At 45.5% G+C, this 23,639-nt stretch overlaps 1 protein-coding gene across 1 annotated transcript in view; it reads left to right on the forward strand.

The window, feature by feature from the left end:
- MCM2 (minichromosome maintenance complex component 2) overlaps nucleotides 1–23,639 on the forward strand; it is a 340,582-nt gene that overhangs the window by 259,586 nt on the left and 57,357 nt on the right. The window contains exon 11 of the mRNA XM_044078541.1: nucleotides 16,091–16,217. Within this exon, the coding sequence (XP_043934476.1) occupies nucleotides 16,091–16,217 (127 nt within the window). The remainder of the gene's footprint in view (nucleotides 1–16,090; nucleotides 16,218–23,639) is intronic.

Consider the following 23,639-nt stretch of genomic DNA (forward strand, 5'->3'; position numbering starts at 1 on the left):
AAAAACTGTGCCAGCTAACATTAGACCTCATTCCACGAGAGCCACAGCCACCACCACAGCCTTCCTAAGAGGGGTGGCTACCAAGGACATTTTAGAAGCTGCTACATGGAGCTCCGTGCATACATTTGCCAAGCATTACAATTTACCTTTATACTCCAGATCCAGAGCAGGCTTTGCTACGGCAGTCCTGCAGGGTATCTTAACTACACCATCCTTTACTTAGTACCTCCACCCCCAGATTGGCTATGGTATTCTACCCATATGTGTTGACTGCAGATGCATCCTTGAAGGACATAGTACAGTTTTGTACCTACCATAAATGTAGATGTCCGATAGGTATGCATCTGCAGTCAGGTTTACCCTCCCTCCTTCCCCTCTGTGGTATACTTCTTTGGTACTTACCCCTCTTATAGCTAGCTGGGGGGATCTATTATGGTGTATTTGTTTTTTTATAGTACTGTGTATGTTTGGATTTCTTTTTGCAATGCATACCTCCAAATTTTAGCCTTCCTTAGAGGGCACCTGGCATCTGGGGCAAGAAAAACTGAGGAAAATGGCGTCGGCTGATGCGACATCAGCCGAGGCCAGACCCAGACTTTGGAATCCGGCCGACCGAAGGGCTGCCTGAGGCAGGACAACCCATATGTGATGACTGCAGATGCATACCTATCGGACATCTACATTTATGGTAGGTACAAAACTGTACTTTTCTTTACCTCCTGGAACACAAACCTTTGGCTATTCCTCTTGTATTGGAGGTGGTAGAGGATATTTTTATGGAGACTCTCCTTGAATCTAGATTCTCTACCTCCAGCCCCTCAAACCAGACTGGTTTTACAGGGTGCTGGACTGAAATACCTCTTCAAAAAACCCTCTATAGACCCAGAGGTGGTTCCAAGGGAGCAAGAGCCAGTTCTTCAAAGATCCCTTTACCTGCTGACAAAGCAGACCCCTTAATAGGTTTGGTAATAAGGTCTACACATCTGTTACCCTAGCCATGAGGGCCCTTAATTGCCAGGTTCAAATGATAAAATGCCAACAAAGTTATCTTAAATAAAATAAAGAAAATATATCCTCCTTGGAGGACAAGAACATTTCCAAAGAATTGTTAGACCTTTGCCATTCCTGCTCCCAGGTGGCTAGACACCCATTACACTGCAGCTATGATGATGCTATGGAGGCCTCTAGCCGAGCTGCTTTATGTGGTTCTGTCATTAGAAGGCATGCTTGGCTTAGGGAATGGACCCTACCAGACCATGTCAAATCCAAACTTTTAGATGCACCCCCTGGATAAGGACATCAATTTTGGGCCAAAGGCTGAGGCTATGCTAAAAAAGGTGGAAGATGAAGCAAAATCTATGCAAACTGTGAAGGGCTTCCTCCAAGGTTTAGTAGGAGTTTTCCCACTAAACACTGGTCCTTTCCCTCGCAATCAAAAAGCAGCCATAAAAAACCGTGGAGGGAAAGGCCTCAAAGGCCACATCAGTCACAGAGACCCAGACACTGGAACCCTCAGGCAGGGGAGTTCTAGGTCACAGGTCCCTGGCAGAGAGCAACAATGACTCTCTTCACCTACCCACCCCACCACTCTCTCCAAAAAAGATAGGAGGAAGGCTATTCCTGTTCAAAGAAAATTGGTCCCTCATTACTTCAGACAAGTGGGTTCTGAAAGTTCTTCGACAGTTACAAGATCACTTTCAAAAAGCCATTAACATGCTCAGGTTACCCGGATATTCCACAAAATCAAAGAGCAGAAGCCCTTTCTCAGGTTTACAACCTGTGCTCACAGGCCTCAGTGGAACCAGTACCAGAACACCAAATAAGGAAGGGGTTGTATTCTAGGCTATTCCTGGTGTCCAGAAAGGAGGGCTCTTGGCACCTTATTTGAGATCTGTCCACCCTCAGAGTCCCTGCTGGTACCAAAAATCAAAATGTTGACAGAACTAAATCCTTCAGAAAATCAGACCAGCTCTGTGTCCTTTGCCATTGGTTCTGAAGGGAATCCAGTCTCCAAGCAGACCATCTCCAAGTGGATCTGTATTTCCTTTTGTTATAGTCATGGTGAAAAGCCTTCCAAAATTGTAAGGACTCCCTGTATTAGTGCCACTGCTACCTTCCTTGAAAGGAGTACCTACCAAAGACATTTTGGGAACTGCTACCTGGTCATCTGTACATACCTTTACCAAACACTACCACTTGTCAGCCTTCAAGTCTAGAGCAGGATTTGCCACTGCTGTCTTGTAGGGTATTATCTCTCCTCCATAAACTACCTTCCCTCATCTCCGCTTTGGGAATCATCCCATGAGTCTGGACTGCAACAGTGAAACATGAACCTAGTACTGTAGTGTACACAACATAAATGTAGATATTAGAGTGTACTTTCTTTCCCTCCTTCCCCTTACAGTAGTAGTCTGCTTGTATCTTCACTAACTAGAGGACCCCCTGGGTGACCCTGGAAGGCACTTTTTCTACCTTTGACCCTTGCTTATGGTTCATCCTGGGGGCTTCTACCTTCGAAGGGGCAAGAAAAAACTGATGTCATGGTGTCTGCTGGCTCTCTTTATACCCAGACCTACTGATGTCTGGGTAGGATGTCTGCCAGCCTTGGGAGGAGGGAGACTTTTACTTTGGCAGTCAGGCCGGCCAAGGGCTTTCACAACAGGAAATCCCACAAATCTGGACTGCAACAGTGAATACACTCTAACATCTACATTTATGGTAAGTGTACGCAACTGTACTTTTTGCTTCTTATGGAGTATTTTTTTTGCAGAATTCTCACAGCAATGCTGAAAAACCTGAGAGGTAGAAGAGTTGGACCATGGCAGTTCTCATTATAGATTAAAACAGATTCAGTAGCATAGAACTGAAATTGAGTTTGCTTGCTTAACTGTTGTAATGGAGCGCACCACTTAGTTTATAATGCCTCTGTGATTGTGTGCAGCTACACCAGCTCCTATTCTGGGCTTCTGTACTAGTGTAGTAGGTGTGCAACTAGTTATGGTGCCTTTTCTTTTGTCTACAGCTATCCGGCTGCTAGAGATCATATTTAGTAAGCAAATGTGCACGTTCAGGATGTTGTATGGTTGGTTTGAAAGAGATGAGGAGGTCTCCTTCATTGTCCTGTTTTGCCTGACCTGCTAGGAGAAGGGATAAATATTTGTGCGTTTTTTTCTGAGGGTGAGGTCATAGTCTGGTTTTATTTACCTGTATAAATGAACAAGTCATATCAGGCTGTTTCCAGCCACAACCTGGGCTGCAACGGTAAATGCATTATATGGAACATTTAAAGGCCAGTCATGTCTTTGGGAGGAAATGGAGTACCAAGAGAAAAGCAGTACATACACTGGAAGAGCTGCACAGATAGAGGAGATCAGGATTGAACCCCAGACCTTGGAGTTGTGAGATGGATCTTAATTCCGAAGTCACCATGCTTTTTAAATTAACTGTTCAAGATTGACACATTTGTGTCTTGAATTGGGGTGCACAATACATTATTGAAATGACTGATACCTGAAAGTGATTGGCTGGCTTGATGAAATTGATTCACATGTATTAATATGGAATTATTTTTCAGACTTCATATTCTTGGAGTTACTGGGGAGGCTGCATGTTTATAACTGTAGTATGGTGGATGCACCTTGACTTATTCACAGTGAGGTACAGCTTCATTGACTGGTTGCACTTGAGGCTTTTGGCACTAGAGACTTTCCTAGGCTGCAACCTCCTTTCTTCCCCTATAGTGCCTTGCCTGACAACCTTCTCACGAGGTGTCATGGTGTCTGACATACATATCTCTGAAATGGCACCAGGCTGCATCTTTGAGTTTTGTTTTTCCTCCTTTCGTTATATTTTGGATAGAAAACAGGTTTTTGTCATCCTAATTGTAATTTTCTTCTCCCTCTCCTAGCACACTGTGCACACACCATAGGTTTGTGACCTTGCCTTTTTATGGCTTCGCACTCTTGCATAGTATGTTTAGCTTAACACGTAAGGAAAGAAGTTAAGTTGATTTGTAATGCACTTTATTTGATGTGCATCCAGTAGTCTGCTTGATGCTTGTTCTTAGTTTGCACAGTCTGTCTGCATTTACTGTAGTTCAGGCAGCTATTGTTTTCCCTCCTAAGTAGTTTCTGCAAATGAAGTTAAAAGTACAGCTGTGGCCCCAGCTCATTGTCATAAAGGAATGTCTCCCTCACTGAAAATGTCCTTTGTTTAACTGGTCTGGTGCTAGAGGAGCCCAGAATGAGTTGGTGAGACTGTATGATTTCATAAGCTCATTTTTATGTGGGAGTGGTAAGGAGTGGGTTCTTTCTGTTTATAGTTTTGAATTTGCCATGGTGAATGCTAGAGCATGAATCTCCTGTCCTGTAAAGATGAGCTACCATGTGGTGTCTGTGGAGGATAATCAGACCAGAAGTGCAGGTGCTATCTGTGGTGATGTCCTTTTAAGTGTGGATTCCCTTCCTTACCATATCTAAAACTCCCAGACCCTGGCTGACTTGTATAATACATGCTACTTGAATGATTCTGGGTCTTAAAGTGGGGAGGTGAAATCCATTTTGTGAAGATTCTACAAGTCACTCTGTCCCTGAGAGAGGGCCCACCATTCAAAAGGAATGCGTCAGGACTTCACTAACCACAGAGGATTGAATGAGTTCTCTGGCTTTTAGACAGGTGGCTGTGTGACCATATAGAATCTAGCCGTGTGAACCAGGGTGTTCAGTGGATGGATTTGCCACCCTGCTGAATGAGGGCAATACTGATTATCTGAGGACTAAATTGGTGGTTACCTATCAAATTGTCAGAGCAAAGGAGGCCAATGTTTTACACCATTCGATGTGCAAGAGAGCTTGTTCGAAAGCTGGAGGATTATTTGGGTGAGGAACCTCTCTGTAAGAAGACTTTTGTATATGTTGTGAGGAAGGTTGAGGCTTCTGCAAGGTTAATAGAGTATAAAGGGCGGGTATCACCAGTGGAGGATAGAGGGACCAAAAATATTAAAAGGGGCAAATACAGTAAAATGCTTCCATATGACAGTCGCTTGCTATATATGTTCTATCTTGGAGAGCAGCATTTGAGTGCTGATGTCAAGTTTATTTTAACATTAGTACAGTTGGGTTGGGGAAAGATTCTTTGGCCAAGTGCAAGGACAGATATATTTAGCCAAATGCAAGTAACGTGCTCTTTCATCTTCCTGTCTGGCTTCAGTCTTTATTGCCACATTTAGGTTTACCTGTACTGAACTAACGGAGAAGACCTGTTAGGATACATTGAGGTTTGTGCTGCCATCCCCTACAGTTGTATTGACTTGTATAGGTTATGCACAGAGAAATGAGAACAAGTAATGCAAGAGAAATTCTATGGCAATACTTGCAGTGAGTAGCAGGTGTGACTTGCCCATTCCAGTTTGAAAGATGAAGAACAAGTGTCATGGAGAGCCATTTTCTCCCGCTGTGGAGAGTCCAGGATTGCTACTATTTTTCAGAACCTTTTGTGGTAAAACAGTGCATGTGTAATCCTTGTCTAATGTATGTCTGCTGAATTTTTCTTCTCCCGAGCCACTTTCTTTAAAATCAGTCTGATCCTGCAGTAGCGAACTAAAACTTGATAAAGCAGGCTGGTGGTGCAAGTTATCCTAATTCAAGTCTGGCCAAATCTGTTCCACCCTCCACATTTCTTAGGTTAGGTAGAGGCTCCTTTTGTTTTACCTAGTTTCACAGCAGCTTTGTGCTTCTCACAAGACCATTTGTCTATTCCCAGTCCAAAAAGTGCTCTTGTCAAGTCAGCAGATTTGCAGATGGGCTTCCTCCAAGGTTAGCATCTGTTGGCTTAGTTATTTAAAAGGAGCGTCAGTGGCTTGTGTGTCAGGATCAGGAGGGTTGCTGTTCTCTGGATTCTGTGGTCGTGTCTTTACATCAGTGCAGACTTGTTTGGCACTGATACTAGGGTTAGTAAGGCTTGTATTCCATCCCTCAGGTAGATTGGGACTCTTCACTTCACGTTGGAGTTTTGTGTTCGAATGGGGTTTCAGTCATGATTGCCTGGTTTGGAGTTTGGCAGCTTGCGCTTCAGTTCTGGTGTTTTTGTTTTGCTCTGAGAGTTGACCGTTTATCTGAACTTAGGGCAGGTAATAATGCTGACAGAAGCCCCCAGTAATGATTAATTCTATACATTTTCCTCCCTTTATGCTTACTCAGTTACACATGCAAGTTTGCAGGCACCCCCGTTCTTTGCCATCCAGGTTAGGAAGTGAAGACCAGTGGACCTTTACAAGATGCACCCAGAATTTGTAAGAGACAGCGAGAGGAAAAACCTGAATGTAAAGTTTTACGTCCACAAGAATCTGGTATCTCAGCTGTGCATTTAGCAGATCTATTCTTTACAAGATGATCTGAAGTAGGAGATTCATTTGTCTGCAACCTGTGGGTTATGGATCTGATATCGGATCCGAACCGGCATGGTTTTCTAGCTATGGATCAGAGCTCTCAGCTCCTCCCCTCACCCATAATGCCCTGCTCTCCCTACATGACCTCAGATCTAGTCTGCCGCGCTGGTGACCAGATTGGAATTCAGAGCTCTTCAGCTAAGTGGTTGTTTTTTCACTTTAAAGTCTTAAATTTGATATTTTTTTAGTTAGCTTTGTATGAAAGTTGTAGGTTCCCCATCCTTGTAGCTTAAACTTTTTAAGTTTTAATAACTTTTATAACTTTAGTTATCCCTCCCCTCGCTGGTGCGTAGTGTGTGTTTGGGCCTGTGTTTGCTTGGCTAGTTAGCCCTTATTATTTTATTTTTCAAAAAAAAAAAAGGTAGTAGTAGTGTCCTTAGGATGTCCGACCCCCCCCCCCTAAGGCTTTCTTCTCGAAATGCTCCGAGTGTGGCCATAAGCTTTCTCCTGCTGATGCCCACACTTGGTGCGTTCGATGCCTTGGGGTTGAACACCTCACTTCTGGATGTTCCATTTGTGCAGGGTTCAACCCCAGGGCATTGAAGGAGCGGAGGTCGAAGCTGGTCCTGGCGGGTCTTTTGCCCCCGGACTCTGCTTCGGCTACCGCTCCTTCAGGGGGTACCGTTTCTACGGTTCCCTCATCTCCTGCTCCCCCTCCTCCACCGGGGACTCAACCTCCCTCTAGTGGTTTGGAGGAGAGGGAAGCAAGAAAAAAGGACCGGAGGGAGAAGCACCATAAGCGGCGGGCCGAGACCTCTGTTTCGGCCCCGCCTGCCAAGCGGGCTTCTCCTCCGGCCTCCTTGTCTGCTGGTTCTCCCCCTCTTTGGCTCCGGTCTCCAGTGTGCTTTTCACCGGGACCTGAGGAGGAGGAGACCCGATCTCCGTCGAGGCTATCGAGAAGGCACTCAAGGCCTACCTCGGTAGCCTCGTCGAGATCTACTATCTGATGCTGATCTGGACCGGATGATGAGAAGGTTCATCCAGGCCCAGATGCAGATGGGAGTGCTCCTGCCTCTCCCCCCCCCCCCCTCTGGGGGGGAGCTCGACCCCTTTCTTTAAACCTATATCTCCTTCTCCGACCCGCTACCCGGGTTCGGAGCGATTGGAGCCGAGCAGCTTCGGTGCCGGGGGTGGGTCGGCGCCGATAGTACTGGGTACTTCGGATCCGACCCTGCCCTCGAGTGCTTCGGATCCGACCTCTCGGAGCCTGGATCCGAGCTTCGGATCCGGGGGGATCAGTGCTCCTTCGGCGCCGTCGGTGTCTGAGCGCACTGCCCCCTCGGATCAGAGTGCTTCGGATCCGAGGGGGAGCCGATTATCGGATCCTTTGGTCGAGGTTGGCTCCCCCTCTGCTTTTGATGTAGTGGAGAGGGCCCTGTTGAGGGTTTTCGGACCCCCGGCACTTGCTTCGGCTCCGTCCCGCACTCCATCTGCACTGGGCCAGGCTTCCACCATCCGGCCACTGGGACAGCCCGCTCCTTTGCCCCAAGTTGTTCCTCTGGAACATGACACCGCTTGCGAGGGGTCCTCGGACAGCCCCCCTGAAGATGTCCCTCGCAAGCATACGTGCAAAAGGAGGCACAGATTCCCCCGAGTCTCTCACAGAAGACACGGATTTGGAGGAAGGGGAAGGCTCCCCAAGATCACCCCCCGAGGATGTCTCCTTTGGAGACATCATGGAAATGCTTCGCATAAGGGGGGGGTGGTCTGCCCCCAAGTCTTCCTCGGACGAGTCCGTGTTCTTGGAGGCCGAAGCGGGCCCATCTACCTCTTGGGTGTCCCCTCCTGCCGACCCCCTGGTGGACCTGATTACCACCAGGGCGTGGAAGGAACCGGACACCGTGGAGCCAATCCCAAAAAGGCCAGACTGCATCCTTAGTCCCCCGGCTGACCGTGCCCACTGGAGCAAGGGGCCTCCAGTAGATGCCATGTTGACTGCGGCAGCCACCAAGAGGGAACTTGCTCAGGAGAGTCCCTCAGTCCATCCCCCGAGCAAGGAGTCTCGGATGATGAACCATTTGGGGAAGCGAATGTTTAGTTCAGCGACCTTTTCAGTGAGGGCGCTGAACTATTTGGCACATGTGATTAGGATGCAGCGCGATCTTATTAAAGAATACGCTGCATCCCCCCCAGAGTCCATGTCGGAGGAGGACAAAACTCCACCCGTATGGCCACTCTCAGGTCCGTGACTAATACCTCTATGCGGTTACTGTCCCATGCTACGGAGGGAGCCGCTAGAGCTGCAGGGGCAGGCCTAGCTACTAGACGACAGGCCTGGCTCCGCCATTGTGATTTCATGGAGCCCTTCAAGGCGTCATTCGTGAGCGCTCCCTTCGATGGTTCTGCCCTTTGTCAAAACGGTTCATGATACTTTGACCCAGAGCGAGAAGGACGGGAAGACGCGGTCTGCCGTCGGAATCCGCTTCTCGGTGCCCCAGAGGTCCTATTCTAGGAACCAAAAGGGCCAAAAGAAGATGTGGTTCCGGAAGTCGCAGCAGTCCCAACCCGCTCAGGGCAACCAGTCCTTCCGTGGCAGAGGAGGACAGGGAGGACGCCGCCCTAGGGGCAGAGGGGCTCCCAGGAACTTCGGGTCCAGAGAACCTTTCTCTGAACGGCCCGTGCAGCAGCCCTGAAGGGTTGCCCGGCTGCTCCACTCTGGAGGCAGTCGGGGGGCGTTTCTCGGAGCACCTAGCGGCATGGGAGTACATAACGTCAGACCGCTGGGTCCTCCGCATCATATCCAGAGGTTACCGCATTCCGTTTCATCACATCCCAAAATTAAAGTCCCTCCCCGCCATTCCACCCGGTCAGTGGGAGGCCGCTTTGGCAGAAATTGGCCATCTGCTGAAGAAAAGAGCCATCCAGCCCGTCCCCCCAGACCAGATCGGATCAGGGTTATACTCCAGGTTCTTTTTAGTGCCAAAAAAGACGGGGGACCCAAGACCAATTTTAGACCTGTCACTCTTAAACCTGGCAGTTCCCAAGGAGAAGTTCCGAATGGTTACCTTGCAGTCCATTCTCCCCCTTCTGGGAGAAAATCATTGGATGTGCTCTATAGACCTCAAAGACGCGTACTACCACATTCTAATGGACAGACGCTCCAGGAGGTTTCTTCGCTTCCGGCTGGGAGCCAGTCACTACCAATTCAGGGTCCTTCCCTTTGGTCTCACCACAGCCCCCAGGGTGTTCAAAGTATTAGCAGTGGTAGCGGCCCACCTGAGGCTTCAGGGGGTACAGGTCTTCCCATACCTGGACGACTGGCTTCTTACCGCCCCAACAAGGCATCTACTGTTATTGGCGCGAGACTCCTTTCTCCATCTAGCTCCCCGCCTGGGCATCACGATAAATGCAGAAAAATCCAACCTAGCCCCTACGCAGCTCATAGATTTTATAGGGGCCAGGTTAGACACGAGACAATTGAGAGCCTTCCTCACTGCGGACAGAGTTCAAAATCTACAGCTCCAGGTGCGGGCCATCCTCCACTCCAGTTCTGGTGGAATTGGTCCTGAGGGCTCGGGTCCATGGCAGCAGAGATAGCTCTTCTACCTCTCGCCAGGCTCGATATGTGGGTCCTTCAGTGGACACTCCTAGTTCAGTGGTCTTATCTTGCTCTCTCCCTATGCATCATCCCATAGCGATCAGCAAGGCATGCAAGCGGTCCCTCTTGTGGTGGCTCCACTCCCAAGATCTCCACAGAGGCCGCAACTTTTGTGCTTCTCCCCCTCTCGCCACGGTGACCACAGACGCCTCCCGCTTCGGGTGGGTTGGGGCATTTTGCAGGCCGGACGGTCCAAGGCACGTGGAACGATTCAGAGACCTTACTGCATATCAATGTTCTAGAGATGAGAGCAGTGCTCTTAGCATTGCGAGCACTTCAGGCCTTTCTTCCCTGGGGAACTATTGCGATTTTGTCGTCTGGTATATCAACAAACAGGGGGGAACCAGGTCTTACCCTCTTTGTCGAGAAGCCATGAGAGTGTGGGGAATGGGCAATCTCCACCAACCGCTTTCTCATCGCAGCGCATATTCCGGGTCGGTCCAGCATCCTTGCGGACAAGCTCAGTCGCACCATTCTCTCCCCTTACGAGTGGTCTCTCAATGTTCAAGTAGCGAAATGCATCTTCGCACAGTGGGGAACTCCTTGTTGCGATCTTTTTGCGTCTCCCTTAAACACCAAGTGCGACAGTTTTTTCGCTCTAATACCTCCGACCGGAGATACCCCAAGAGATGCTCTGGTGCATGCTTGGCCCCCCGGTCTTCTTTACGCTTACCCTCCTTTGCCTCTGATGCTCCAAGTTCTTCAGAAAGCCTCCCGGTTGGGGTGCAGAATGATTCTCATTGCCCCATTCTGGCCTCGACAGATCTGTTTCCCTTTCCTAAGGTCTCACTCAGTGAATCCACCTTGGATTCTAGATCCCATACCGGATCTGATCTCACCCGTCCCATCTACCAACCCCGAATCTGGACAACTTGAAGCTAACTGCTTGGCTGCTCCAGTTCCACTCCTGATCAGGACTCCCGGTATTTCATCTCCCGTTAAGGCCATCCTGGTAGCGGCTCATAAACCATCTACCAGGAAAGTTTACCGCAGCAAGTGGAAACGGTTCTCCATTTGGGCGGAGCGGCAAGGTCTAGACCCCTTCACAGTTCCCCTTCCTCTGGTGCTTGACTTCCTAACCACTCCTTTTAATGATGGTGCCAGCAGCAGTTCCACGGTCAAAGTACAACTTGCGGCAATTTCGCACTATCATATTGGTCATGACTCCAATCCACTGATGTCTGCCAAATTGTGTAAAATCTTCCTGAAAGGTACTTTTCTTCTTAGGCCCCCTGTAAAGCAAGCGGTTCCTCCATGGGACCTTTCTTTGGTTCTTCAGGCCTTGACCGCTCCCCCCTTCGAACCTGCAGCCACGGTAGACCTAAAATTTTTATCTCTCAAGACCGCCTTTTTAGTGGCCATTACTTCGGCCAAGAGAGTTTCGGAACTTCAAGCCTTGTCCCCTTGTCCATCAAGCCTCCTTACTTGGTCTTTCATCCGGACCGTGTGTTCCTCAGGACCAACCCGTCCTTTCTTCCTAAGGTAGCTTCTGAAGCAAATATTAATCAATCCATTAACCTCCCTGTTTTCTTCCCTAAATATCAAAACAAGGGTGAATACAAGCTACATTCCTTAGATGTTCACAGGCAGCTTCGTTTTTATCTAAACAGGACAGCTGGTCATAGGCAATCTGACCAGTTGTTCGTTTCCTTTGCTAAATTTAATTTGGGTAAACCAATTTCCAAAGTCTTATCACGCTGGATTTCACAATGCATCTTATTGGCTTATCAAGCTTCTGGGAGGCCCGCACCTGAGGGAGTACATGCCCATTCAACCCGGTCAGTTTCTACCTCAGCAGCCTTTAAAGCTAGGATTCCTCTGGATGATATTTGTTCAGCAGCCACTTGGGCTTCATCCCATACCTTTATTTCCCACTACAAGTTGGATATTACATCTAGAGGTAGAGCATCCTTTGGCTCCGCGGTACTCCGGAATATCCTTCCATGACAGCCGCCCAAGATTCAGGTAGCTGGGGACTCTGTCCCACAGGTTGCAGACAAATGAATCTCCTACTTCAGATTTAGAAGTTATGTACTTACCATAACGTTCCATCTGAGTAGGTGTATTCATTTGTCTGCAACCATCCCGCCCTCCTATCCCCCTGGCCTTGTCAGTTTCCTGCATAGTGTGCGTTACCCTTTATAGGGTATGCTGATTTATGGCAAACTTGATCTGAGGTCATGTAGGGAGAGCAGGGCATTATGGGTGAGGGGAGGAGCTGAGAGCTCGGATCCATAGCTGGAAAACCATGCCGGTTCGGATCCGATATCGGATCCATAACCCACAGGTTGCAGACAAATGAATACACCTACTCAGATGGAACGTTATGGTAAGTACATAACTTCTAATTCTTTTTGTAGGGGAAATTCAGATAATTCAGTTAAACACTGCAATAATTTAAACAGTAGCCAGCATTTGTAAATGCAAAGACCACATATAAATCTTTTTAAACTTGCAGATAAACAATTTACAAAATTTGCAGTGCAGTTATACATTAATTTCACATCGTGACCCACTTAGTATTTATGTAAGATAGTTTTGTTTCCAAATACATCAGAGCAAAAGATCTTGGCAAATCGTACTTGGGTAAAATTATTTCTCACCTATAACTGAACTTTAAAAAGTGACCCACCACACCTTTTTTTAATCATTTTTTTACATCTCCCAGATGTTCCATATTTTTACTTTTATTTGTCCCAAATTTCATCTGATTTTTGGTAACAGTTGTACCCTATGATATATACTGTTTTTCATCTTACTTCAAACTTTGAAACAGACACTGTTAAATGAGCCTTTTGAAACCATTTTGACTGGATCCATTAAAGCACTAACTTCAAATGTATGCCTTGTTTTGTAGAATAAGATTACATGTTCAGAAACAAGTCTGTGGAGCTCTCAGTTCAGACTTCCACATGTACTAATTCTCTCTAAACATCTTTTCCTATACTGGAACAAAATGTGCAAGTTGTAACAAAAAAAAAAAATCATTACTCTGCCTCGGCTGTTGCTGATTTTCCAAAACTAACTGCTACTTAACACATTCTGTCCCTACATTTTGTTCTCTGTTGCAGCAGACTGCCTTCCTCTCCTTTGTGGTACACTTTAATTCCTTTTCGCAAGTCCTATAGTATTCACAAAAGAGCAATGAATCCTACAAGGGGATGCATGCTATTAGTATCATGAAAAAAAATGACTACAGATTTTCTATAACTTGATTTAAAACCCACTAACCTTCAGCTGTCGCTTCCAAATAACTTTGTTTCAGGGAGACCATGTCTGAATCTGCCAAAGGACTCTCACAAATACTTCGGATCTGACCTTTCAGAAGAGGCCTCGTATACCTGTCTCCAGCTCCAGCCTCTAAAGCTTCCAGCCAACTGGGCAAACAAAGCAGTAGAAGCCTAAGGAGGGAGATTAGAAAGAGGCACTTTCCAGCCTAGGCTAAAGCAGATGCCTTACTTTTTCAGATACTGCTGCTCTGAAAAACTGAGGACATTGTCTGTGAGATGTCAAGACCTCATTAATTTGTCCTGGGGTAAAACATGCACGGTGCAGACAAGATCTGTGTTCTTCTGTGGTCCAAGGTAAAACAGTCTTATTATATAAATATTTGGTGTGTGAGAAGTAAATTCTTCACACAGTTGCTAGCTTTAACAAAACTGTTCACTGCATTGGAGTCCGAATCCAAATGGGACATTAAGTTAATTTTTAGGTAGAGAAGATCGTCACACCTTTATGTAAAGATAGCTAGTGACTACTGGTTGAATGCATAATATCACCTACATGTATACTTCTAAATAGCAAATGTGTTAACTTTATTTTGTTAATGTACTATGTACAACTCTGTGTTTAGTCTGAGGTCCACTTACCCAGTTATCAAACTGAAATAAACCCATCTGGGATACTTGGCTGGCTCCTTGAAGTAGGCCAGTTGATACAGATGCAGTGAAAAGCATACACACAGTTAACTGCACATCAAAAAAGATCTCAAGATAATCTGCTGATAAGTTTATACCATCATGCATGTCTTGGTGGAAGGACTTTAGCTAAAGCAGTGGGGGGGGGGGGGGGTCGTCAAGAAGACTGGCCAGCTGCAGGCCAGGATATCCCAAAAATGAGGACTGCAGCACAAGTATACATTTATGTTTCTTTTAGTTGCCCTCCCATGATGCATTATAAGTGTACTGCAGTAGCTATGTTTTTTTGCCCTCCCATGATGCATTATAAGTGTACTGCAGTAGCTATGTTTTTTTTTCCCCCATAGATTTGTCATCTGTGCAGATTGCTTGCTTTTTTAGATGTAAAATGTGTGTAGTATCTCAACTGCTTTTGTTTTTTAAGCTGTCCCCCTATAGGGCAGGTTGTTAAGGGATTGTCTTCTGTGGAGAATTCTGATTTGTAGTCTTTTTGATTTGTAGGGTTCCCTTCCATGTTTTTGCCAGTTTAGCAGCTCTTCTGCATTACAGAAATATTCACATTTGTTTCCATATTATCTCAGAGTAACAAATACAGATATTTGTTTTGTATGTGTGAGCAGTCTGCATCTGATATATGGCAGTTTGTTTCATGCACTGATGGAATTTGGAACGGTCCTTAGGTCTTCATAGCCCCTCTGTGAAAAAACAGGTCTGATGTAATAGACACTTGAGCAGCATTTAACGTGCTCAGCAGTCCTTTAACAATGTAACATTTAAACATTGCTGTGTTTGAATTCAGATGGATTTAGAAATGGGTAAACTTTTTTGTCTAGTTCGCAAAGCCCTTAAAGCCTGATATCAGTCCTCCACTTGACTGTTTACTAAGCAGAGCATCATGATGTTAATTAACCCAGGGATTTAATTTATAGGTTCATAGGTAGGTACTAGGCTATTGACCCTTGGGCCTATATAAGCCTAGCCAAAGGTACCCTGGCTTTTGCCACCCAAGAAAATTATTTTCCTGTGCCACTGTCGAGCAGAGCCACAGAAGTGATCCCTGGGGTGAATTTCACATATCCCATCCAATCAAAATTTTTCTTGAACAGTGCTAATGAGGAGCTTTGTTTGATATAGATAGGTAGTTTGTTCCAGAGTATGGGAAGTCTCTGGGACAGGAATCTATCCCTCCAGCATGTTCTGTTTATTGTGGTGACGAGGTTTAGGTCCCTAGAGCGTGTAGCTCGTAGGGATTGGGATTTCTTTAAGTGGCTTGTGTCTAAAAGCTCTGGGTTTGACATAGCTTTGTGTGTTAGGCAGAGATCGCCTCTGAGTAGGCGATATGCAACGGAGTAAAGCTGCAGTTTTTGGAGACGGTCTGCATAGGGCATCTCTTTGAGGCCAGTAATCCTCTTTGTGAGGTATTTCTGTGGCTTTTCCAGTTGTTGTAGATGTCTTGTGAGGTACATACCAAAAGGGGCATTGTACTCTATAATGGGTCTAATGAGTTATGAGTAGAGGGGAACAGTGACCTCTTTTTTCCTGGATGAGAAACCTTTTGTGATGAGGTATGCCACATAGAAGGATTTCCTGACTACTGTGGCAGTGTGATTATCAAAGGAGAGACTACTGTCCACATGTGTTCCAAGGTCTCTTATCACACTTTCAGTGTTAAGTAGACTACCACCTATGTGGTAGTTCATGGGTACTGAGTTTTTACCAAAAGGAATGACAATGCACTTTTTGGCATAGAGCTTGAGGCCATGGCTTTGACACCAGGCATCTGTCTCAGGAAGGCCCTTTTGTAGGATGTCCACATCTTTTGGAGTTTTGATTATGGCTCCTAGTTTGCAGTCATCTGCGAACTTCGTTAGCCAAAGACTTTCTGTGTTGGCCTGTACTTCAGAAAAGTAGACACCTAACAGGAGAGGACCCAGGACTGAACCCTGTGGTACTCCACTTGCCACTGGTCTGAAGCTGGATTTGGAGTCGTCTGGATGTGGTTTGTTGAGGAATGCCTTGTTCTTCCAGGCTTTAAAAAAAATGTGGGACATTTTTGATAAAGGTTTGTAGGCATTTAAGTGTTTTAGAGCCAACAGACTTACTAAGAATTTTTGTTTTTCATTCCAACAGATGAATGATCAGGATCGAACCAGCATTCATGAAGCCATGGAGCAGCAGAGTATTTCCATCTCTAAGGCAGGCATAGTCACTTCTCTTCAAGCTCGATGTACTATTATTGCAGCTGCTAACCCTATAGGTAAGCATGAAATAGTCTTTTGAAGGCTTTCATCGTACATAAACATTTTTAGACTTCATGCTGACAGATATTCGAGGCAAAATGCCATTTCATTATTAAACGTTATCAGAGCTGTTTTATCTGAAATTTTCCAAATTAATAGAAAATATGGGTCTGAAGATAATCAAAATTCAAGGGAAAATTTTCTTTGTCATAAAGATAGCATGTGAAGATATCTGAGGCAATCATGACAGTAGACTAGTGTGATTACTAATGAGCAATGGTGCGTAAATAGCTATAGCTCTGTTTGGCTGAAGCAGACTGCACCTTATTGTGGTGGAGGGTAATGTCACATAAAGGGATAGCAAGACTGGCTGAATGTCAAAATCCTGAATAATTTACATTTTTCTTTTATGGTTGTGACATTGGAGACATTTACTAGTGCAGTGGTAGAATATTGTTGTCTCTTAGGTGTATAGATGGGGATTATCAATTGCCTACAAATTAGGTATTTCTTGCTGCACAAGATTTTTTGGGAATAGTATTGTTTGCCTTACTGAAAATGTAGGTAAGGAAACAGAGCTTGGGATTTGAGCTATTAGTATATATATTAATCAGTTCAGCTGGTCATTGAAGGCAAAAATGTGTATAAAACAAAGTTAGCATTTGCTGATTGCACATTTAGTAAACTGAATATGTAGTAGAAATGAGAGAGCATATAGCTTTGGTTGTAGAGCAGGATAGTATGGTGAGTCATCTGAGCAATCCAGAAGAGGCTAGGTTGTATGATTACATGCTTTCCTAGATTTTTTTTTAATGGAAATGTACTTTTTTTTGTAAAAAGTGATGTTTGAGATTTAGTGTAAAGGTACAGGTAGTTGTCTGTTAAAACAACAAGCTAACACTAGGGACTCCGAGAATTTATCCTTTTGTTCAGCAATGACTGTAACTTTATCTTTGCTTTTATAGTCTGTGGTGGAATTTGTTTGGTGCATAAGCCCTGGAGCCATGATTACTTTACTGCAGCTCACATAATTTGGCTGCCAGTCCTGTTGCACAATGAAAAATTCGTACTGTTGTGTCTTTAATACAAAGCGAGTGTCCTTGTGGCTGTTAGATTAGTTTAAGACCTGCACCAGCATGGTTATTCATTGTGTTGTGGAGGGGCAAGACATGCTGCACTTGTGTGTAAGCTGTTAAGCCTTGGCACCCACAGGTATGTTGGAGGGGGAAAGTCTAGCCTTAGCCTACTTTACTACCAAAAGAATGGTAGAAGATGAACATCATTTATACAGGTTTCAGCAGGGGGACTGCGTGTGTGGCTTCATACCTCAGCCACAGGACTTGAACTAGTGCTCATGAGGTAGGTGGGAGCTTAACTCTTCAAAGGTAGGTCTGGTGTTCATCGTGTTTCACTGTTGCAGTTTTACACTTTGGTTATCCTGCTGGCAAGCCCAAAGTCCTCGTCCGGCGTCTGTTGCTGTTGCCTCTTCCCTGACGTCAGTGTGCCAGGGGTATATAAGATGCAGCCAACGCCATTTTCTTCAGTCTTTCTTGCCGCGCGGTGCCTGAAGCAAAAGCAGTTCGCAAGTGCCGGTCGACCGACTCCTGAGATTTTCGAAATTGAATTTCAGAACCGAAGTCTTCAATAAAGCTAAGTACCCCATCGGGGAAACTTTTTCTTGCTCCAGATCGACGTCAGTAAAAGTTAACAATTGTATCTTTTGTGGGAAGCAAATACCTCATAAGGATTTTCACTCTTGCTGTATTCCTTGCCTAGGCCCTGACCACGACGTTGCTAGTTGTCGGTTTTGTGCTAGATTCAACCAACGCATTATTAAGCGTCGGTTTGATTTTGCTTTACATTACTTTGGCTGAAGGTTTAACTACATAATGCCGTCGGAACATCCGACGACCGGAATTCATAAAAAATACAAAGACAAAAGGACGGGCATCCGAGGTACAAAACAGACGAAGCCTGTTCTGGGCCAGTCGCCGGTTCTCAGTGAGACGCTTTCACAGCCCCTGCCACCCTCTACCTCAGAGTCGCAGGCTGCCTCCGACTCCCATGTGGAGACAACTAGGCCTTTGGAAACTCAAGGTATTGGGCTACGGAAACTATTCCCTCAGATGGGTCTGGCGCTGCTGAGCAGGCATCGGCTTCTGAGGGTGTTTTCAGACCTACACAGCTTACTATCAAGTGCACTTCAGCAGCCAAGGCAAAGTCTAAAACACCATTAAAGACAAAGAAACAAGTACAGCATTCTCCTGGACAGTCATCCATGCCAAAGAAATGGATGCTTAAAATGGCTGAGGACCTAATTACTTTGATCAGGGGTTCCCATCCCCCTCCTGATAAAAGGCCTAGGCAAGACGCTGACTCCTCTGACCAGGTTTCTATTTCCTCTGATTCCTCTTCAGAACAGGGATATTCTCTTCCTCCCTATGAGGAGTCTGATGCTGAAGAAATCTATCCCTTCAGCCTCTCCTCCTGAGGATTACTCTTTTTTTTTTTGGGGAAACCTTGCACAGAATGAGGGAGCATTTCCATTGGGAGAGCCAGGATTATTCAGAATCCAAGAAAAGGCTCAGACTTTCTTTTACTGCTTCAGAACAGGCCCCTTGCTATCCCCCCCTGTGCTAGATATTGCTGATGTTTTTTTCTGAATCCAGTTTGTCTCTTGATTCTTTATCCCCTGCACCAGTCAAGCCAGATAGGTACTACAGGGTCCCAGACTCTCATAAATTTCTTTATAAAAACCCTGCTGCTGACCAGAAACAATTTTTCAGGGTCCCAAAAGGGTCAAGGCTTCCACTGCAAAATACCCTGTTCCCTCTGATAGGGATTCTAGAGCACTGGATAGATGGGGGGAAAAAAGTTTACACTTCTGCTACTTTAGCTGTTAGGGCTTTAAACTGGCAGTTTCACATGCTTAAATACCAACAATACCTAATGTCTTTGCTAAAACAGAAAATGCTTACAAGCTCAATGTCCTGACAATAAGGAAATGCAGGATTTATTGCATGCAGCTGAACAAGTGGGAAAGCATACTCTGCATTGTGGTCTTGATTCATTAGAGGCTTCTTGCAGAGCAGCAGTTACAGGCTCTGCCATTCGAAGGCATGCTTGGTTAAAAGAACAAAGTTTACCTGATCATGTTAAAGCAAAATTATTGGATGCTCCATTACAGCATGATGCTTTGTTTGGTGTTAAGGCAGAAGAGATATTAAAGAAAATGGAGAATAAAGCAAAATCAATGCAGACCGTAAGGGATTTCTTACAGGTTCAGCCACCTAGATTTAGCAGGAACTGGCCTTCTAAAAATTGGTCCTTTCCAGTGTCAGACAGGCCACAAAGAGGCAGATCTCAGCCCCAAGGCTCATACAGACCTAAACAATGGGGTGCTTCATCCCCCAAAGGTGGAGAAGACAAATCACAACCTTATAGGAAACAGTCCCAATGACTTCCCTCTACAAATGCCAAGCTCTTACCTTTTGGCAGCACCCTTAAGGGGAAAACTAGCACTTTTCTCACAAAATTGGTACATGATCACCCAGGACAAATGGGTACTGAATATTGTTTCTTAGGGTTACAGGTTCCACTTTCATACCCTACCAAGGTCAAAAGGTATGCCAGACCTGCCACGAAATCAATGGGCAGAGGCACAAAAACATATTTCTGCTCTCATGGACATGAGAGCTATTCAAAAAGTACCACAGCAAGAACGGGCAGGGATTTTACTTAAGACTTTTCTTGGTACCCAGAAAGGACAAAGCCTGGAGGCCAATACTGGACTAAATACTTTCCTGGATGTTCCAAAATTCAAAATGTTGACACTGCAGCACCTTCTACCCATGCTGGGCAAGAAGGCTTGGCTAGTTACTTTGGACCTCAGAGGCATACCTGCATGTCCCAATCAGACAGTCTTGCAGAAGATACCTCAGATTCATAGCTGGCTCAATGCATTACCAGTTCTCTGCACTGCCCTTTGGCTTATCTGTTGCGCCCAGGGTCTTCACAAAATGCCTGGCACCAGTAATTGCATTTTGCAGACAAAAAGGAATTCAAATCTATCCCTACTTGGACGACTGCCCTATTCAAGCAGAGAGCAAGGACATTCTACTAAAGCATCTGGCGTTTGTAAAAGAATTACTAATTTGCCTAGGGTACATAGTAAACAAAAAGAAATCAAGTGCCCTCTCAAGAGATAATATTCCTGGGTGCAAGCTTAAATACAACTGCCCAGATGGCTTATCTCACACCAGACAAGCAAAGGCAACTGACTCATTACTTTCAAATGATGGCAACAAAGACCCAGCTACCTGCAAGAAAAATTCTGCAGGCTTTGGGCTTCATGGCATCCTGCTAATTCCATATGCAATACTGCATATGAGGACGCTACAGTGGTACCTAAAAAGTGTTTGGACTCAGCATTGCCACAGCCTGGAAACAATGATGACTGTTATTCCCTGCCTGCGACAGGAGATGTTCATCATGTTTCACTGCTGCAGTCATTACACTTGGGGTTATCCTGCCGTCAGGCGGTCCTGCAGTCTGCCTGAGTTCCAAAGTCTTGGTCCGGCGTTAGTTGCTGTCACCTTTTTCCTGACATCAGTGTGCCAGGGGTATATAAGATGCAGCAGATGCCATTTTCTTCAGTCTTTCTTGCTGCGCGGTGCCCGAAGCAAAAGCAGTTTGCAAATGCTGGTCGGCCGACTCCTGAGATTTTCAATTCTAATTTCAGAACCAAAGTCTTCTATAAAGCTAAGTACCCCATTGGGGGAACTTTTTCTTTCCTCAGACCGATGTCAGTAAAAGTTAATTGTATTTCTTGTGGGAAGCAAATACCTCATAAGGATTTTCATTCTTTCTGTATCCCATGCCTAGGCCCAGACCACGACGTCACTGGTCGCCGGTTTTGTGCTGCGTTTAACAAACGCACTATTAACGTCTGCTTGATTTTGCCCGACATTATTTTGGCCGAAAATTCAATTATACCATGCCGTCAGAACAACCGACGACCGGGATACACAAAAAGCGCAAAGACAAGGACAGGCATCCGAGGCCCAAAACTGACTACGAAGCTTCTTTTAGGCCAGTCACTGGTTCTCCGGTTTTCAGCGAGGTGCTTTCGCAGCCCCTGACAACAGCCTCTTTAGAACCACAGGCTGCCTCCGACTCCCACGTGGAGATGGCTGGTCCTTCGGATACTCAAGATTTAGGGCCTATTGAAACTTAACCCTTTACAGGGATCCGGAGCAGCCGAACAGCCCTCTGCTTCAGAGGGTGTATTTAGACCTACTAAACTAACCATCAGATCTTCTGCCAAGTCTAAAACCCCTTTAAAATTAAAGAAGCAAGTTCAGCATTCACCAGGACAGGCCACCATGCCTAAGAAACAGCTGCTCAAAATGGCCAAAGACTTACTCTGATCAGGGGTTCCCATCCCCCTCCTGATAAAAGGCCTAGTCAGGATGCAGACTATGATTCATCTGACCAGGTTTCCATTTCTTCGGATTCCTCATCAGATCAGGAATACTCCTTTCCCCCTTTGAGGATTCTGATGCTGAAGAATCAATCCCTTCAGTCTCTCCTCCAGAGGACTACTCTTTTGGGGAAACTTTACATACTATGAGGGAGCATTTCCACTGGGAGGGCCAGGATTACTCAGAATCCAAGAAAAGGCTTGGAGTTCCTTTTATTGCTTCAACACAGACCCCTTGCTGTTCCGCCAGTGTTGGACATTGTGGATGATGTGTACTCTGAATCCAGTTTAAATCGTGATTCTTTGCCTCCAGCCCCAGTCAAACCAGACAGGTACTACAGAGTCCCTGACTCTCACAAATTTCTTTAGAAAAGCCCTGTTGCTGTCCCTGAAACTATTTCCCAGGGCCCCAAAGGGGTTAAGGCCTCTACAGTTAAAAATCCAGTTCCCTCTGACAGGGATTCCAGAGCATTAGACAGATGGGGGAAGAAAGTATACACTTCTGCAAATTTAGCAATGAGGGCCTTAAATTGCCAGTTTCACATGCTTAAATATCAGCAATACTTAATGTCTCAATTAAAACAAAAAATGCTTCCAAATTCAGATCTTCCTGACTATAAGGAAATGCAAGATTTATTGCATGCAGCAGAACAAGTGGGGAAGCATACTTTGCAATGTGGTTTTGATTCATTAGAGGCCTCTTGTAGAGCAGCAGTTACAGGGTCTGTCATTTGAAGGCATGCTTGATTAAAAGAACAAAGTTTACCTGATCATGTTAAAGCAAAATTATTAGATGCGCCTTTGCAGCAGGATGTTTTATTTGGAGTTGAGGCAGAAGAGGTATTAAAGAAAATGGAGGATAAGGCAAAATCTATGCAAACAGTGAAGGATTTCTTACAGGTTCAGCCCCCTCGATTTAGCAAAAATTGGCCAATGAAAAATTGGTCCTTTCCAGTTACAGACAGACCTCAAAGGGGCAGATACAGGCGTCAGAGAGGCAGGAGTCAGCCACAAGGTTCTTACAGGCCTCGACAATGGGGTGAAAAAACCCAGAAAGGAGGGGAAGACAGGCCACAACCTTATAGGAAACAGTCCCAATGACTTCCCCCTCCAGCTGCCAAGCACTCCTCTCTTGGCAGCTCCCTTGGGGGGGAAAACTAGCACTTTTTTCACACAATGGGCATATGATCACCCAAGGCAAATGGGTTTTAAAAATTGTATCTCAAGGTTACAGGTTCCACTTTCACACTTTGCCAAGGCTAAAAGGAATGCCAAACCTGCCACTAAATCAATGGGCAGAGACTCAAAAACAGATTACAGCACTCATGGACATGAGAGCTATTCAAAAGGTACCAACACAGGAGCAAGGACAAGGTTTTTACTCAAGACTCTTTCTGGTTCCCAGAAAGGACAAAGCCTGGATGCCCATTCTGGATCTTTCTTCTCTAAATACTTACCTGGATGTTCCCAAATTCAAAATGTTGACACTACAGCAACTTCTTCCCGTGCTGGGCAAGAAGGCTTGGCTCATAACGTTGGACCTCAAGGAGGCATACCTGCATGTCCCTATCAGACAAAATTGCAGAAGATACCTCAGATTCTTAGCAGGTTCAACGCATTACCAATTCTTTGCACTGCCCCTTGGCTTATCTACTGTGCCCAGGGTCTTCACAAAATGCCTGGCACCAGTAATTGCATTTTGCAGACAAAAGAGAATTCAAATATACCCATACTTGGACGACTGCCTTATTCAAGCAGAAAACAAGGACATTCTTCTACAGCATCTGGCGTTTGTAAAAAGCTTGCTAAGTTGCCTAGGGTACACAGTAAACAAAAAGAAGTCAAAACTAGTGCCCTCACAAGAGATAATATTCCTGGTTGCAAGGTTAAATACAACGGCCCAGATGGCTTATCTCACGCCAGACCAACAAGGACAACTGACTCAATACTTTCAATT

Source organism: Protopterus annectens, chromosome 7.part1 (assembly GCF_019279795.1).
Source record: "Protopterus annectens isolate FY-2018-M chromosome 7.part1, PAN1.0, whole genome shotgun sequence".
Taxonomy (NCBI): Eukaryota; Metazoa; Chordata; order Ceratodontiformes; family Protopteridae; genus Protopterus; species Protopterus annectens.